Here is a 14917-nt window from a genome sequence, read left to right on the forward strand (position 1 = left end):
CCCAGGAAGTGGAGGTTGCAGTGAACCGAAATCGAGCTCCTGCATTCCAGCCTGGGCAACAAGAATGAAACTCGGTCTCAAAAAAAAAAAAAGAAAAAAAGAAACAGGGCCTCGCACTGTCACCCAGGCTGGAGGACAGTGGCACGATCATAGCTCACTGCAGCCTCTACCTCCTGAGCTCAAGCAGCCATCCCGCCTCAGCCTCCTGAGTAGCTGGGACTATAGGCATGTACCATCACATCCAGCTAAATTTTTGATTTTTTTGTAGAGAATGAGGGTCTCACTATATTGTCCAGACTGGATCTCCTGGGCTCATTGAGCAACCTTCCCTCCTCAGCCTCCCAATGGGATTACAGGTGGGAGTCACCATGCCTGACTAGGGCAGGTATTTTGGGCTCCATTTTATGGGTGACTAAACTAGTTCTGAGATGTGAAGGGGCTTGCTTATGGTCAAATTTGGAGCAAATGGCAGAGCCAACTTATGTCTTCTCACCCCTCCTCCGATGTACTGTCTACTGGCATGGAGGAGAGGTAAACAAAAAGACTGACATGATTGTATTAGGTCAAATGTCAGTGTATACATATGGTGCCCATTGAGTACAGTGGGGAAGCGCATCATGCATGGGGCAGGGCCTAGAGCTGGGCACTGAGTATTTGCATCTGCGCTTTCTCTTCCTGGCCTTTGTCTACCTTTTACGTCTATTTGACGTGACAGGATTTTATTGATTTGTAAAAATTCTTTACATATTAAGACTGTTAACCCTTTGGTATACTTTTCTCTTTATTTTTTTATTTAATAATAATATTATTATTACTATTATTATTTAAATGGAGTCTCACTCTGTCGTACAGGCTTGAGTGCAGTGGTTCAATCTTGGCTCACTGCAACCTCCACCTCCTGGGTTCAAGTGATTCTCCTGCCTCAGCCTCCCAAGTAGCTGGGAGTACAGGTGCCCGCCACTGCACCCAGCTAATTTTTATTTTTTAAATAGAGATAGGATTTCACCATGTTGGCCAGGCTGGTCTTGAACTCCTGACCTCAGGCAGTCTACCTGCCTGAGCCTCCCAAAGTGCTGAGATTACAGGTGTGAGCCACCACGCCTGGCCATTTTATTTTATTTTTGAGACAGAGTCTTGCTCTGTCTCCTAGGCCGGATTGCAGTGGCACAATCTCAGCTCACTGCAGTCTCTGCCTCCCGGCTTCAAATGATTCTTCTGCCACAGTCTCCCCAGTAGCTGGGACTGCAGATGTGCACCACCACACCTGGCTAATTTTTGTATTTTTAATAGAGACAGGGTTTCACCATGTTGGCCAGGCTGGCCTCGAACTCCTGACCTCAGTTGATCCCACCCGCCTCGGCCGCCCAAAGTGCTGCGATTACAGATGTGAGTCACCATGCCTGGCATATTTTTTAATCCATGTATTTATTTTTGCGTGACAGGGTCTCTCTGTCACCCAGGCTGGAGTACAGTGATGTAATCATAGCTAACTGTAGCTTTGACCTGGGCTCAAGTGATCCTCCTGCTTCAGCCTCCTGAGTAGCTGGGACCATAGGTATGTGCCACTATACTCAGCTAAATTTCATAATTTTTTTGTAGAGACAAAGGTTTGCTATGATGCCCAGGCTGGTCTCAAACTCCTGGCCTCAAGCAGTCCTCCTACCTCAGCCTCCCAAAGTGCTGGTACTACAAGTGTGAGCCACTGCACCTGGCCACGATTCTCTTCAAAAGACTTTTTTCAGATATGTCTACCATAGATAGAAGGAGGGCACAGATGCCGCACAGTGACCATTATTTGCTGGGTTTGGGGACACATTGGTTTTTAATATTTATTTAGTAAAATCTATCAAAAATATTTATTGCTTCTGTGCTAGTCATTTCCTTATTTTCTTTGTTATTCAAAGCAGTTCCAACCTCTCCCATGCAAAGAACATTGATTAAGGGCTACCTCTGGGTAAGGCAGTGCTCTGCGTAGGCCCAAAGTTGCATTTAAGGGATACAGGCACCAGAAGTTACCATCCATTTCTAGGCGGAACTAGAAATGTCAGGGCAGGATGGGTGCCCTTGCCAATGGGATAGCATCAGGCTGGGGTGGACAAGGCTCAGCGATTAGATCTTTCACATTTAACTTTTTCAGATCAATTTTGCTTTGACCTTTAAGACCAGGGAGGTTCAGAGCAGAAAGGAGAGAAATAATCTAGTCTAGTGTGTTCTGGTCAGTGTTAAAACCCAAGTTTGGGCCTGGCGCAGTGGCTTATGCCTGTAATCCCAGCACTTTGGGAGGCCAAGGTGGGTGGATCACCTGAGGTCAGGAGTTCAAGACCAGCCTGACCAACATTCTGAAACCCTGTCTCTACTAAAGATACAAAATCAGCCAGGTGTGGTGACAGGCACCTATGATCTCAGCTACTTAGGAGGTTGAAGAAGGAGAATTACTTAAACCCAAGAGGCAGAGGTTGCAGTGAGCTGAGATCGCACCATTGCACTCCAGCCTGGGCAACAAGAGCAAAACTCCGTCTCAAAAAACAAGCAAACAAACAAAAAAAACAAGTTTGTTGAGCATGTCACCAGTAATTTTCAAATGGCCCATTTTTTAAATTTAACTTTTATTTATTTATCTATTTATTTAGTTGAGACACGGCCTTGCTTTGTCACCCAGGCTAGAGTGCAGTGGTATAATCATAGGTCACTGCAGTCTCAACCTCTCAGGCTTAAGCGATCTTCCTGCCTCAGCCGCTGGAGTAGCTGGGACCACAGGCATGCACCATCATACCCAATGAACTTGTATTTTTTGTAGAACTAGGGTTTCACCATGTTGCCCAAGTTGGTTTCAAACTCCTGAGCTCAAGAGATCCTCCCAACTAGGCCTCCCAAAGTGCTGGGATCACAGGCATGAGCCACTGTACCTACTGTACCTGGCCATTTTTTAATAAGATAAAGTCAAGGTAATCTCCTGAGCACCATCCCAGCCAGCCACTTGTTTACATTTCTTCATTCACTGGACATTTATTGAGCCTGTGCTGTTTGCCAGACCAGCAAACAAATACAGCAAAACAGACAAGGGGCTCCTGCCTTCATAGGGCCTACGTTCTAGTCAGGGGACACCATGCTAAACAAGTGAATAAGGAGAATTAAAGATTTTAGTAGTAGTTGTAAGAAACAGTGCTTGGGGACAGAATCTCCAAAGAGGTGATACGTGAGCTGAGACTGAAGGGGTGGTGAGTATCTTGGTCTGTTCTGTGCTGGTAACAAAATACCTGAGGCTGAGGAATTTTATCATGAACGTAAATTTGTTGGTTCTTAGTTCTGGAGGCTGGGAAGTCTAATATCAATCTGCTGGCATCTGGCAAGGGCCTTCTTGCTGTGTCATCACGTGACAGAAGGGAAGGAAAGAGAAGGGAGTGCAGGCTAAGTGCAGTAGCTATGCCTGTAATCCCAGCACTTTTGAAGGCTGAGGCAGGAAAATCACTTGAGTCTAGGAGTTCAAAACCAACTTGGGCAACCTAGTAATACTGTGTCTCTATAAAAAAAAAAATTTTTTTTTTTATTTAGCCAGGCATGGTGACATGCCCCTGTCATCCTAGCTGTTCAGGAGGTTAAAATGGGAGGATTCCTTGAGCCCAGGACTTTGAGGCTGCAGTGAGCTATGATTGTGCCACTGCACCCATGCCTGGGCAACAGAGTGAAACTATATCTCAAAAAAAGAAAAAGAAAAAAGAGAGAGCACCTGCCGGGCGCGGTGGCTCACGCCTGTAATCCCAGCACTTTGGGAGGCAAAGGCGGGTGGATCACGAGGTCAAGAGATCGAGACCATCCTGGTCAACATGGTGAAACCCCGTCTCTACTAAAAATACAAAACATTAGCTGGGCATGGTGGCGCGTGCCTGTAATCCCAGCTACTGAGGAGGCTGAGGCAGGAGAATTGCCTGAACCCAGGAGGCAGAGGTTGCGGTGAGCCGAGATCGCGCCATTGCACTCCAGCCTGGGTAACAAGAGCGAAACTCCGTTTCAAAAAAAAAAAAAAGAGAAAAGGCAAAAGGGGGCCAAACTCACCCTTTTATGACACATCCACCCCTCATAATGGCAGAAATCCATTCATGAGGGGAGAACTGTCAAAGCCCAATTACCTCTCAAAGGTCCCACCTCCTAATACCGTCACAATGGCAAGCAAATTTCAACATGCGTTTTGGAGGGGACACATGTTCCAACCAGAGCAAGGAGCCAGGTGCAGAAAGAGTTGGAGGAAGAATCTTCCGAGGCGAGGGAGCAGCAGGTGCAAAGGCCACAGAGCAGGCAGGAGTGGGCGTGTTTGGGGAATGGACAGCAGCCCAGCAAGCCTGGTGCAAAGGGAGATGAATAGGAGCCAGTCCTGGAAGGCAGAGCCTGTCAGACAGGGCCTCAGAGAGCACCGTGGCAGCAAGGCAGGGACAGCAAGTCATCAGACCTTTTGCTCCCAGAATGTTTCGTGAGACCCACAGCCCCTCTTATCTGTGTCACTGTATTTGCTCTTTCCTGATACACTATAAATAGTTACTCCCATGGATTACACCCAAAGAAAAAGGCCCCTCTGCCCTGTTTGCTATGTATTCGGTGGTGCGTGGGTTTGGCTGGAAGCTGTGTGTGCCCTGGCTGGTTTGGCCCCACACGAGCTGCAGTAGGAAGAGTTGAGGGTTGAGGGGCAGAGCTGGAAGAGGAGACGCAGCTATTCTGGGGTGAACTCGGCATTGTGCTGGAGGCAAATCACAGCTGGCTGGCACAGCAGAGCATACAGTGGGGCCAAATGATCGCCATTAGTGCAGATCGCTCTGGAGGCCTCTGCAGAAGATCCTACCCCCAGTCTACTTCTACAAGTCAGAGGGCAGCTTAGCTTGGACACTCCGATATTGCTAATGCTAGCTCATGGCTGCCTCTTTCCAACCAAAAAAATGGGCTCCTTCCTCAAGGGGGTGTCCCAGCTAAGCTTCCCTTCACTTTTATCTATTGGAAAATTGTTGTAATATACTGATTTTATTAAGGAAAGCAACTTGACTGTTTTTTTTTTTTAAAACACCGGGTCATACTCTATTGCCCAACCTGGAGTGCAGTGGCATGATCATAGCTCACTGTAGCCTCTAACTCCTGGGCTCAAGCTATCCTCCACCTTAGCCTCCCAAGTAGCTGGGACTACAAGCATGCATCACCACACTCAGCTAATTTTTTTCTTTTTTGTATTTTTTAAATTTTTGAGGGTACATAGTAAGTGTACATATGGGTTACATGAGTTTTGATATGGTCATGGAGTGGGTAGTAATAGCATCAGGGTAAATGGGGTATCCATCACATTAAGCATTTATTCATTGTGTTATAAACAATCCAATTATACTTAGTTCTTTTTAAATCTACAATTACATTATTTTTGACTATAGTCACTGTTTAAATTTTTTGTAGAGACAGGGTCTCTATATGTTGCCCAGGCTGGTCAACTGATATCTTAATATTGGCCAAGCACAGTGGTTTGCACCTGTAATCCCAGCACTTTGGGAGGCTGAGGCGGGCAGATGACTTGAGGTTAGGAGTTCAAGACCAGCCTGGCCAACATGGTGAAACCCCGTCTTTTTTTTTTTTTTTTTTTTGGGGGGGGGGGGGGGGGGGTTTCGCTCTTGTTACCCAGGCTGGAGTGGAGTGCAATGGCGCGATCTCGGCTCACCGCAACCTCCGCCTCCTGGGTTCAGGCAATTCTCCTGCCTCAGCCTCCTGAGTAGCTGGGATTACAGGCATGCGTCACCATGTCCAGCTAATTTTTTTTTGTATTTTTAGTAGAGACGGGGTTTCACCGTGTTGACCAGGTTGGTCTCGATCTCTTGACCTCGTGATCCACCCGCCTCGGCCTCCCAAAGTGCTGGGATTACAGGCTTGCGCCACCGCGCCCGGCTGAAACCCCGTCTTTACTAAAAATACAAAAAGGTAGCCAGGCATGATGGCATGCACCTGTAGTCCCAGCTACTCCGGAGGCTGAGGCAGGAGAATCATTTGAACTTGAGAGACCAAGATTGCACTACTGCACTCCAGCCTGGGCAAGAGAGCAAGACTGCATCTCAAAAATGAATGAATGAATGAATGAATGAATATTACAATATGAAGGTGCCTCATAGATGTATTGGCCTTGGGCAAAATAGGTCATGAACCATAGATGGTGGCCCTGCTGGGATCTCTGACTTGCCCTTCCTGCTGGAAGGCCCTCCTCCCGCCATCCCGTTGCCATGGTAACCTTCCCTTTCTTTCCCTCTGTATCTCCTGGCAAGGTGCCAAGACTGGCTGGAGGCCCTGCACTGGTACAACACTGCGTTGGAAATGACGGACTGTGATGAGGGCGGTGAGTACGATGGAATGCAAGATGAGCCCCGGTACACGCTGCTGGCCAGGGAGGCCGAGATGCTGTTCACGGGAGGCTACGGGCTGAAGAAGGACCCGCAGAGGTCAGGTAGGGCCCAGCAGACCTGCCCCTGGGGTGTGACAGGGCTGGGCAGGGAGGGACATAATTTCCATTCCACTGGGAGTTATGACAAGACGACAGGCTGAATCTCCTCCTCCAGGGAGGGGACTTTATGGAGCTAGTATGAAGATGAACACTGTCATTTTAGTGGTTATATAGTAGGCCTTTGAGGGGGTTTTTTGCAATTTTAAAAATTGAGTTGGCTGGGCGCGGTGGCTCAAGCCTGTGATCCCAGCACTTTGGGAGGCCGAGGCGGGTGGATCACAAGGTCAAGAGATCGAGACCATCCTGGTCAACATGGTGAAACCCCGTCTCTACTAAAAATACAAAAAATCAGCTGGGCATGGTGGCGCGTGCCTGTAATCCCAGCTACTCAGGAGGCTGAGGCAGGAGAATTGCCTGAACCCAGGAGGCGGAGGTTGCGGTGAGCCGAGATCGCGCCATTGCACTCCAGCCTGGGTAACAAGAGCAAAACTCAATCTCAGAAAAATACAGAAAAAAAATTGAGTTGAGATTTTCCTAACAAAATTCACCATCTTAAAAGTATATAGTTTAGTGGCATGCGGGTTCCTTTAGTTTCACTCTTTTTTTTTTTTTTTTTTGAGACAGAGTCTCACTCTGTCACCTAGGCTGGAATGCAATGGCACAATCTCGGCTCACTGCAGCCTCCACCTCCTGGGTTCCAGCGTTTCTCCTGCCTCAGCTTCCTGAGTAGCTGGGATTACCGGTGCATGCCACCACACCCAGCTAATTTTTGTATTTTGAGTAGAGACGGGGTTTCGCCATGTTGGCCAGGCTGGTCTTAAACTCCTGACCTCAAGTGATGTGCCCACCTTAGCCTACCAAAGTCCTGGATTACAGGCGTAAGCCACCATGCCTGGCCCAGAGTTTCACTCTTGTGGCCCAGGCTGGAGTGCAGTGGGCCATCTCGGCTCACTGCAACCTCTGCCTCCCAGGTTCAAACAATTCTCGTGCCTCAGCCTCCCGAGTAGTTGGGACTACAGGCACACTTCCGGATAATTTTTCTGTTTTTAGTAGAGATAGAGTTTAACCATGTTGGCCAGGCTGGTCTTGAACTCCTAACCTCAGGTGATCCACCTGCCTCAGTCTCCCAAAGTGCTGGGATTATTGGTGTAAGCCACCATGCCCCTTTCCTTTTCTTCTTTTTCTTTTTTCTTTGAGATAGACTCTTGCTGTGTCATTCAGGCTGGAGTGCAGTGGCACAGTCATAGCTCACTGCAGCCTGGAACTCCTGTGCTCAAGCAATCCTCCTGCCTCGGCCTCCCAAGCAGCTGGGACTACAGGCACTTGCCATCATGCCCAGCTAATTTTTAAGTTTTTTGTAGTGACAGAGTCTTGCTATGTTGCCTGGGCTGGCCTTGAACTTCTAGCCTCAAGCAATCCTCCTGCCTTGGCTTCCCAAAGTCTTTGGATTACAGACGTGAGCCACTGCATCTGGTCCCAGTAGTTTTTAGTATAGTCATAGTGTTGTGCAATCATCACCACTATGTAATTCCAGAACATTCCCATCACCCCGAAAAAGAAATCCCGTACCAGTTAGCAGCCCTCCCCCAATCCTAGCAACCACCATACTTTTTGTCCCTATAGATTTGCCTGTTGTGGAGATTTTATATAACTGGGATTATGCAATTTATGGCTTTTTGTGTCTACTTCTTTCATTTAGCATAATGTTTTCAAGATTCATCTGTGTTGAAGCATGTATCAGTACTTCATTCCTTTTTATTACATAATATTCTATTGGGTGGATATACAACCTTTGTTTATCCATTCATCAGTTGATAGACAAGTTATATATGTATTTTTTTCTGTTATATAATGTGTTAGTCTTTTTGAGCTGCCAAAACAGAATCCTATAATCTGGGTGGTTTAAACTATAAAAATTTTTGGGCACAGTGACTCATGCCTGTAATCCCAGCTAGGAGGCCAAGATCGGAGGATCACTTGAGTCTAGGAGTTTAAGACCAGCCTGGGCAACATAGGGAGACCTCATCTCTACAAAAAACAAATTTTTTAAAATTAACTGGGTGTGGTGGCACACACAGTGAGCCATGTTCATATCACCACACTTCAGCCTGGTCAACAGAGTGAGACCCTGTCTCAAAAAACAAACAAAAAAAAATCATTTCTCACATTTCTGGAGGCTGGGAATTTCAAGATCAAGGTGCTGGCCAGTTTGGTTTCTGGCTTGTGGACAACAGCTCTCTCACTCTATCCTCACATAACCTGTCTCCTGGATGCAAGTGGGGAGAGAGCTAGAGGGTTCTGCTGTTTCTTCTGCTTCCTAAAAGGGCACTAGCCCTGTGTGATTAGGGCCCCACCCTTATGACCTCATTTAGCCTTTATCACCTCCTCATAGGCTGCTAGAGTATGAATGTCTCCTCCAAAACTCATATTGAAATGTAATCACCATTGTGAAGGTGTTAAGAAGTGGGACTGCTAAGAGGTGATTCATGTTGTTATCATGCCAGTGGGTCAGTCATCACAAGAGTGACTTCGTTATAAAAGCAAAATTGGCCCCCTCTAGCTTGCTTGCTCTCTACCTCTTTTGCTCTTCCGCCTTCTGGCATGGAATGATGCAGCACCATGGCCATTGCCAGATACTGCTGCTATGCTCTTGGACTTCCCAGGCTCTAGAACTGTGAGCCAAATAAATTACTTTTCATTATAAATTATCTAGTCTATGAAATTCTGTCATAGCAACATAAAATGGACTAAGACACAGACCATATGTCTCCAAATGCAGTGCAGTTACATTGTGAGGAGTTCAACATAGGAATTTGTGGATGGGGAGCCTAGCAGAGATGCAGCGTATAACATATAATAAACAGGCTAAGTTCCTAATTTCACAGGTATAGGATGCGGCTAAGTTTTAAAAGTTTTTAAGTCATAATAAAAAATTAACAAAGAATATTGCAAATCTAGGCTGGGCACAGTGGCTCATGCCTGTAATCCCAGCACTTTGGAAGGCCGAGGTGGGCAGATCACTTGAGTTCAGGAGTTTGAGATAAGCCTGGCCAACATGGTAAAACCCCATATCTACTAAATATGCAAAAATTAGTCAGGCATGGTGGCAGGTGCCTGTAATCTCAGCTACTCAGGAGGCTGAGGCAGGAGAATTACTTGAACCCCAGAGGCAGTGGTGCCACTGCACTCCAGCGTGGGCAACAGAGTGAGATCCATCTGAAAGAAAGAAAGAGAGAGGTGGGGGGAGGGAGGGAGGGAAAGAAAAGAAAGAGCTGCAAATCTATAATCCTTTTTTTTTTTTTTTTTTTTTGGAGACAGAGTTTCACTCTTGTTGCCCAGGCTGGAGTGCAATGGTGTGATCTCAGCTCACTGCAACCTCCACCTCCCAAGTTCAAGCAATTCTCCTGCCTCAGCTTCCCAAGTAGCTGGGATTACAGGCGCCTGCCACCATGCCCAGCTAATTTTTTGTATTTTAGTAGAGAAGGGTTTTCACCATGTTGGCCAGGCTGGTCTCAAACTCCTTACCTCAGGCGATCCACCTGCCTTGGTCTCCCAAAGTGTTGGATTGCAAGCATGTGCCACCACACCCTGCCAATCTGTAATCTTGTATTTGAAATTTCAAAATCCAAAAAGCTCCAAAAACTTGAAGTATATTTGTATGTATTGCATAAATTCACTGGGTGGTAAAACCTGACCTAGCTGACATGAAGCTGTTTATAGTCTTTATTTCTTCCACTTTTGCACATCCGCAATTAGTTCTGCAAAAGTTCTCAGCCTGATTCTCATTGGCTCAAATTGAGTCATCCACATACCCCAAACAGTAGTTATTGTTTAGATGGCTTACTTTGATTGGCCATGACTAAGTCTGGACCAATCTCTATGGCTTGGTGGGGGATGGGGGGAGTGCCGTGATTGGCCAGATTTGATCACAGGCCCACCCTTAGAGCCCCACCCAGAAAACCTGGAGGGAGCGTGCCAAGGAGTAATCTGAGTTCCTATGGACACTTCAGGGTGCTCTTCTGGGAAGGGTGATGGGGACACTGGGCTGGCAAAAACAACAGGTGGTTCACGTCTTTGTGCCCCCACTTTGCTGTGTTTCAGGAGACTTGTATACCCAGGCAGCAGAAGCAGCGATGGAAGCCATGAAGGGCCGGCTGGCCAACCAGTACTACCAAAAGGCCGAAGAGGCCTGGGCCCAGATGGAGGAATAACCAGGAAAATCACTGCCGGCTAGTCCCAAGCAAAAGGGCTAGGAGGAAAAGAAAAAAGAAAAAAAAAGAAAAGCACTTATTTAGTTTGGGGAGGGGAAGCATTTTTAGTGTGTTGTAAATCAAATTTTGTATTTCATTTTTTGACTCTTGAAAATGCCTTTGCTACTTGGCTGCTACCAGCAGAGACTCTCTAGCTGTCTCTCAGGGCAGTATTTTGGGGAAGTGGGACTTGAAAAGGCAGCCTAATGAACCAACGTACCGTTATGGGGTTCTTTTTTTTTTTTTTTTCTTTGAGAGGGAGGCTCCCTCTGTCACTCAAGCTGGAGTGCAATGGCGCGATCGCAGCTCACTGCAACCTCCGCCTCCCAGGTTCCATTGATTCTCCTGCCTCAGCCTCCCAAGTAGCTGGGATTACAGGCTCCCACTACCACACCCAGCTAATTTTTGTATTTTTAGTGGAGATGGGGTTTCACCATGTTGGCCAGGCTGGTCTCAAACTCCTGACCTCAGGTGGTTCACCCACCTCAGCCTCCCAAAGTGCTGGGAATACAGGTGTGAACCACCATGCCTGCCCATTTTGTGGTTCCATTTTCATTTTTATTTCTTTCTTTCTTTTTTTTTTTTTTTTTTTTGTCACAAGATATAAGAAAGTGCTTTTTGCCCTGAATGGACAATATTAGTGTTCTGCTCACTAGTCTTTTCAGGGTAGACTGAAATCTCAGGCCCACAGAGCCCTGTGTTTTGCGCATTGGGATGAGAAATGAAGCACTTCACCTTGGCTTTCCTAAGTCACGGGGTATGTATTGCCGTGACTCAGTGCAAATCATGCTTTCTCAGAGCATTTAGAGGCATGCATGGCATTTTTTCAGTGGGTGTGAGATTGCACAATACCCAGGCTCCCTGGTACCATGGGGAAGGGCCTGCATATTTACTGTTTTCTAAACTTTTAGTTTGGTTTCCTTCCATATTGCTACTGATTTTCTGGCATACAGCTGAATTCCGTTTTTTAAGCATGTTTTCTACGGTGGGCTTTACAAAGCAGGTTTGAACTTTGTATGCACACATTTACTACCTCTAACTCATACATCAGCTAGTGTGGAAGAGGGTAAACCTCAGAGCTTTTTACACATAAGGACGGCGGCTTGGAATGTCGGACCCTTTCCTCCGAGCAGACTCGCACTCTGCATCTCCGTGGCAGCTTCTACAACGTGACTGCAGTGTCTTTTGTGCAGTATTCCTGGATGTTTTCTTAGCGTCTGGATGTTCTTACATCAGATCTGCTCCCCACCCCTGGTCCTTGCCATTTTCTGCTTGAAGCTGTTCTGGTTTTCTTGTAATTTGCAGCAGGACGCTTTCAGCAGCAGTCCATTGGGATTTTGTCTAAGCTGTTGAGGATAAGAGGGCAAGAACTGTAAACAGTCATTAATTTCAGTAGTCTCCCCAGGGCCAGACAATGGTGATCGTTATTTAATGAGCTTTTCCTTTTAATGGAATTCACTTCTCATATTAGTATGATTTCATTTGGTGTTTCAAATAGCAAAGATGCTGAGTGCAGTGGCTCCCGCCTGTAATTCCAGCACTTTGAGGGGGACGAGGTGGGAAGGAGGTGGGAAGATCCCTTGAGCTCAGGAGTTCAAGACCAGCTTGGGTAAACATGGTGAGACCCTGTCTCTACCCAAAAAAAAGGACAAACTGCTTTGATCAACCCTAAATGCTAAAGCAGCCTCTTTGTCTTTGTTTAAAAGTCAAAACATAAAAAAGCAGAGTATAACATACAAACCATTCTTTACTGTTCATTAAAACGAGTCCTTCAACACCTTAGTGGGGTTTGTTGTTGTTAGCAGAGAGATTCTTTTATTATTTTATATTTTCAAAATAGAGACCGGGTCTTGCTGTGTTGCCCAGGCTGGTCTTGAACTCCTGGGCTCAAGTGATCCTCCTGCCCCAGCTTCCCAAAGTGCTGGGATTAGGTGGGAGCCACTGTGCCCAGCCTACACTTTAGTGTTGACTGCTTTGGAGGCATGAATTCATGCACACGTTAGTTCCAAAGTTCAGTGCATACTCTTAAATGAACAACCAAGCAGGTAAAATTACCCTTGAAAAAAATCCCTTAGATGACCCATAAATGACAGTGACTTTTTTAATATGGACTTATAGCCAATTTTCCTGTAGAACTTGGAACTGATCACCATTTGTCATCTATACCAGATCAGTAGTTGGCTTGTGTTACATTTTGTGTGTGTGAGAGAGTGTGTGCGTGTGTTTTAAACCAGTACATATAGTTAAATTGTATATGTTAAATGTAAGAAGTAACTTTACGGTGATTTATCTCTTCACAGTAATCAAGCTTCATGTAATTCATGCTTTTTTAATTCAGCCAGCCCCCCAGCCTCTCAAATTGTATTATGTAAATAATTTGAGTTCCCTGATCACTTGTTTAATTTCTTAGGTGTATGTCATCTCTTCTTTAGCAGAGATTGGCAAACTTTTTTGTAAAGGGGTAAAAGTGAAGATTTTAGGCTCTGCAGGCCATATGGCCTCTGCTGCAAATGCTCAACCCTGCTGTTGTAGTGTAAAAGCTGCCACAGACACTACATGAACATGAATGAGTGTGGCTGGTGTTCCAATAAAACTTTATTTACAAAAACAGTTGCCCTCTTGGGCTGTAGTTTGCCAACCCCTGCTCTAACCCTTGACTGACAGCTACTTTATTAAGCTTGAGGGCAGGAGCTATCTCAATTTTGTGCCCCCCAGGGCTCAAAAATACAGTGCTTTGGCATAGAGTAGGCACTCAACAATTGTGTGAACGGATGTAGGGCCAGCCCAAATCAATGCATTCACCCTTTGAGGCTTTGGTTTCTCCAAACAATTAACGATTCATTGTCTGGATTGGCTGGAGCCTTCACCCCTGCAGTTCTACTCCCCACCCACCCACGTGACCTTAATGTCAGTTGCTGGTCTGTTGCTCTTCCGGAGGCAGAGATGGCCTGGATACAGAGTTAAGCAAATACTTCTTTAAGGGCCCTTAAGAGTGAAAAAGTGACTTGCAAGAAGTTGAGATCCTTCTGAGCTAGAAGAAGAACTTATTCCACCTTCAAAACCTACTTTGGGCAGGGCGCGGTGCCTCACACCTGTAATCCCAGCACTTTAGGAGGCTGAGGTGGACGGATTACCTGAAGTCAGGAGTTTGAGACCATCCTGGGCAACACGGTGAAAAACCGTTTCTGCTAAAAAGAAAGCCGGGTGTGGTGCACACCCGTTGTCCCAGCTACTCAGGAGGCTGAAATAGGAGAATCACTTAAACCCAGGAGGCAGAGGTTGCAGTGAGCCAAGATTGCACCACGGCATTCCAGCCTGGGTGACAGACTCTGTCTCAAAAAAAAAAAAGGAAAGAAACAAAACCTAATTTTGTGCCTTTTGAAGATAGTTAGGACATCTTCTTTTTCCACAAATGCTGGACATGACAAAAAACAAACCTCAAACCCAGGACATTCCAGACCAACTGGGAAGATATCAGAGACCATTTTCAAGTGCAAGAAGCAGGTAAAACTCCAGGAAGTTGGCAGAGCCAGGATTATCCAGTACCTTCATTTCACAAATGGAGAAACCAAGGTTCTGCCAGTTAGATTTTTTATTTTTTTTCCCACCATGTCACTGCTAGCAAAGCACTAAGCTGGAGCTGGGATTTAAGAGCTGCTGCTATTTAGAGGAGCTTGGGAATAAAATTTAAAGTCAAACTGGAGCTTAATGACTCTTTCAGTTTTGCTATAGGTAAGAAAAAAAAAATGAATGGACAGATGGCTTTATGGGTAAGAAAGAAGAGAAAAAAACTCCCAAACCCCAGTCTTCTTGACCAAAGGCACTGTGGGAATTTATCAAATGCAACCTTGACCTCCAAGCCAAGTAAACTGTCTTGTTGCTATTTTAGTGGCTTTTTTTTTCTTTTAAGACACAAGGTCTCACTTTGCTACCTAGTCTGGGCCGTGGCACGATCACAGCTCATTGTAGGCTCAGCCTCCTGGGCTCCAGTGATCCTCCTGCCTCAGCCTCTCAAGTAGTTAAAACTACAGGTGTGCACCATCATGCCTGGCTAATTTTTATTTATTTGTTTATTTTTTTGAGACAGAATCTCGCTGTGTCACCCAGGCTGGAGTGCAATGCTCACTGTAACCTCTGCCTCCCGGGTTCAAGCAATTCTCCCTGCCTCAGCCTCCTGAGTAGCTGGGACTACAGGCGCCTGACACCACTC

General features: G+C 46.1%; 1 protein-coding gene across 2 annotated transcripts in view; it reads left to right on the forward strand.

Annotated features, from left to right (window-relative positions):
• Positions 1 to 13317, forward strand: part of EEF2K (eukaryotic elongation factor 2 kinase) — an 80320-nt gene extending 67003 nt beyond the window's left edge. For both annotated transcript variants that reach the window (XM_032242913.1, XM_032242914.1), the window contains 2 exons: positions 6282 to 6460; positions 10559 to 13317. In XM_032242913.1, coding sequence (XP_032098804.1) covers positions 6282 to 6460; positions 10559 to 10668 — 289 coding nt within the window. In that variant the 3' untranslated portion in view covers positions 10669 to 13317. The remainder of the gene's footprint in view (positions 1 to 6281; positions 6461 to 10558) is intronic.
• The last annotated feature ends 1600 nt before the right edge of the window (positions 13318 to 14917 follow it).

This window comes from Sapajus apella, unplaced genomic scaffold (assembly GCF_009761245.1).
Source record: "Sapajus apella isolate SASKATOON/1434 unplaced genomic scaffold, GSC_monkey_1.0 scaffold51, whole genome shotgun sequence".
NCBI lineage: Eukaryota > Metazoa > Chordata > Mammalia > Primates > Cebidae > Sapajus > Sapajus apella.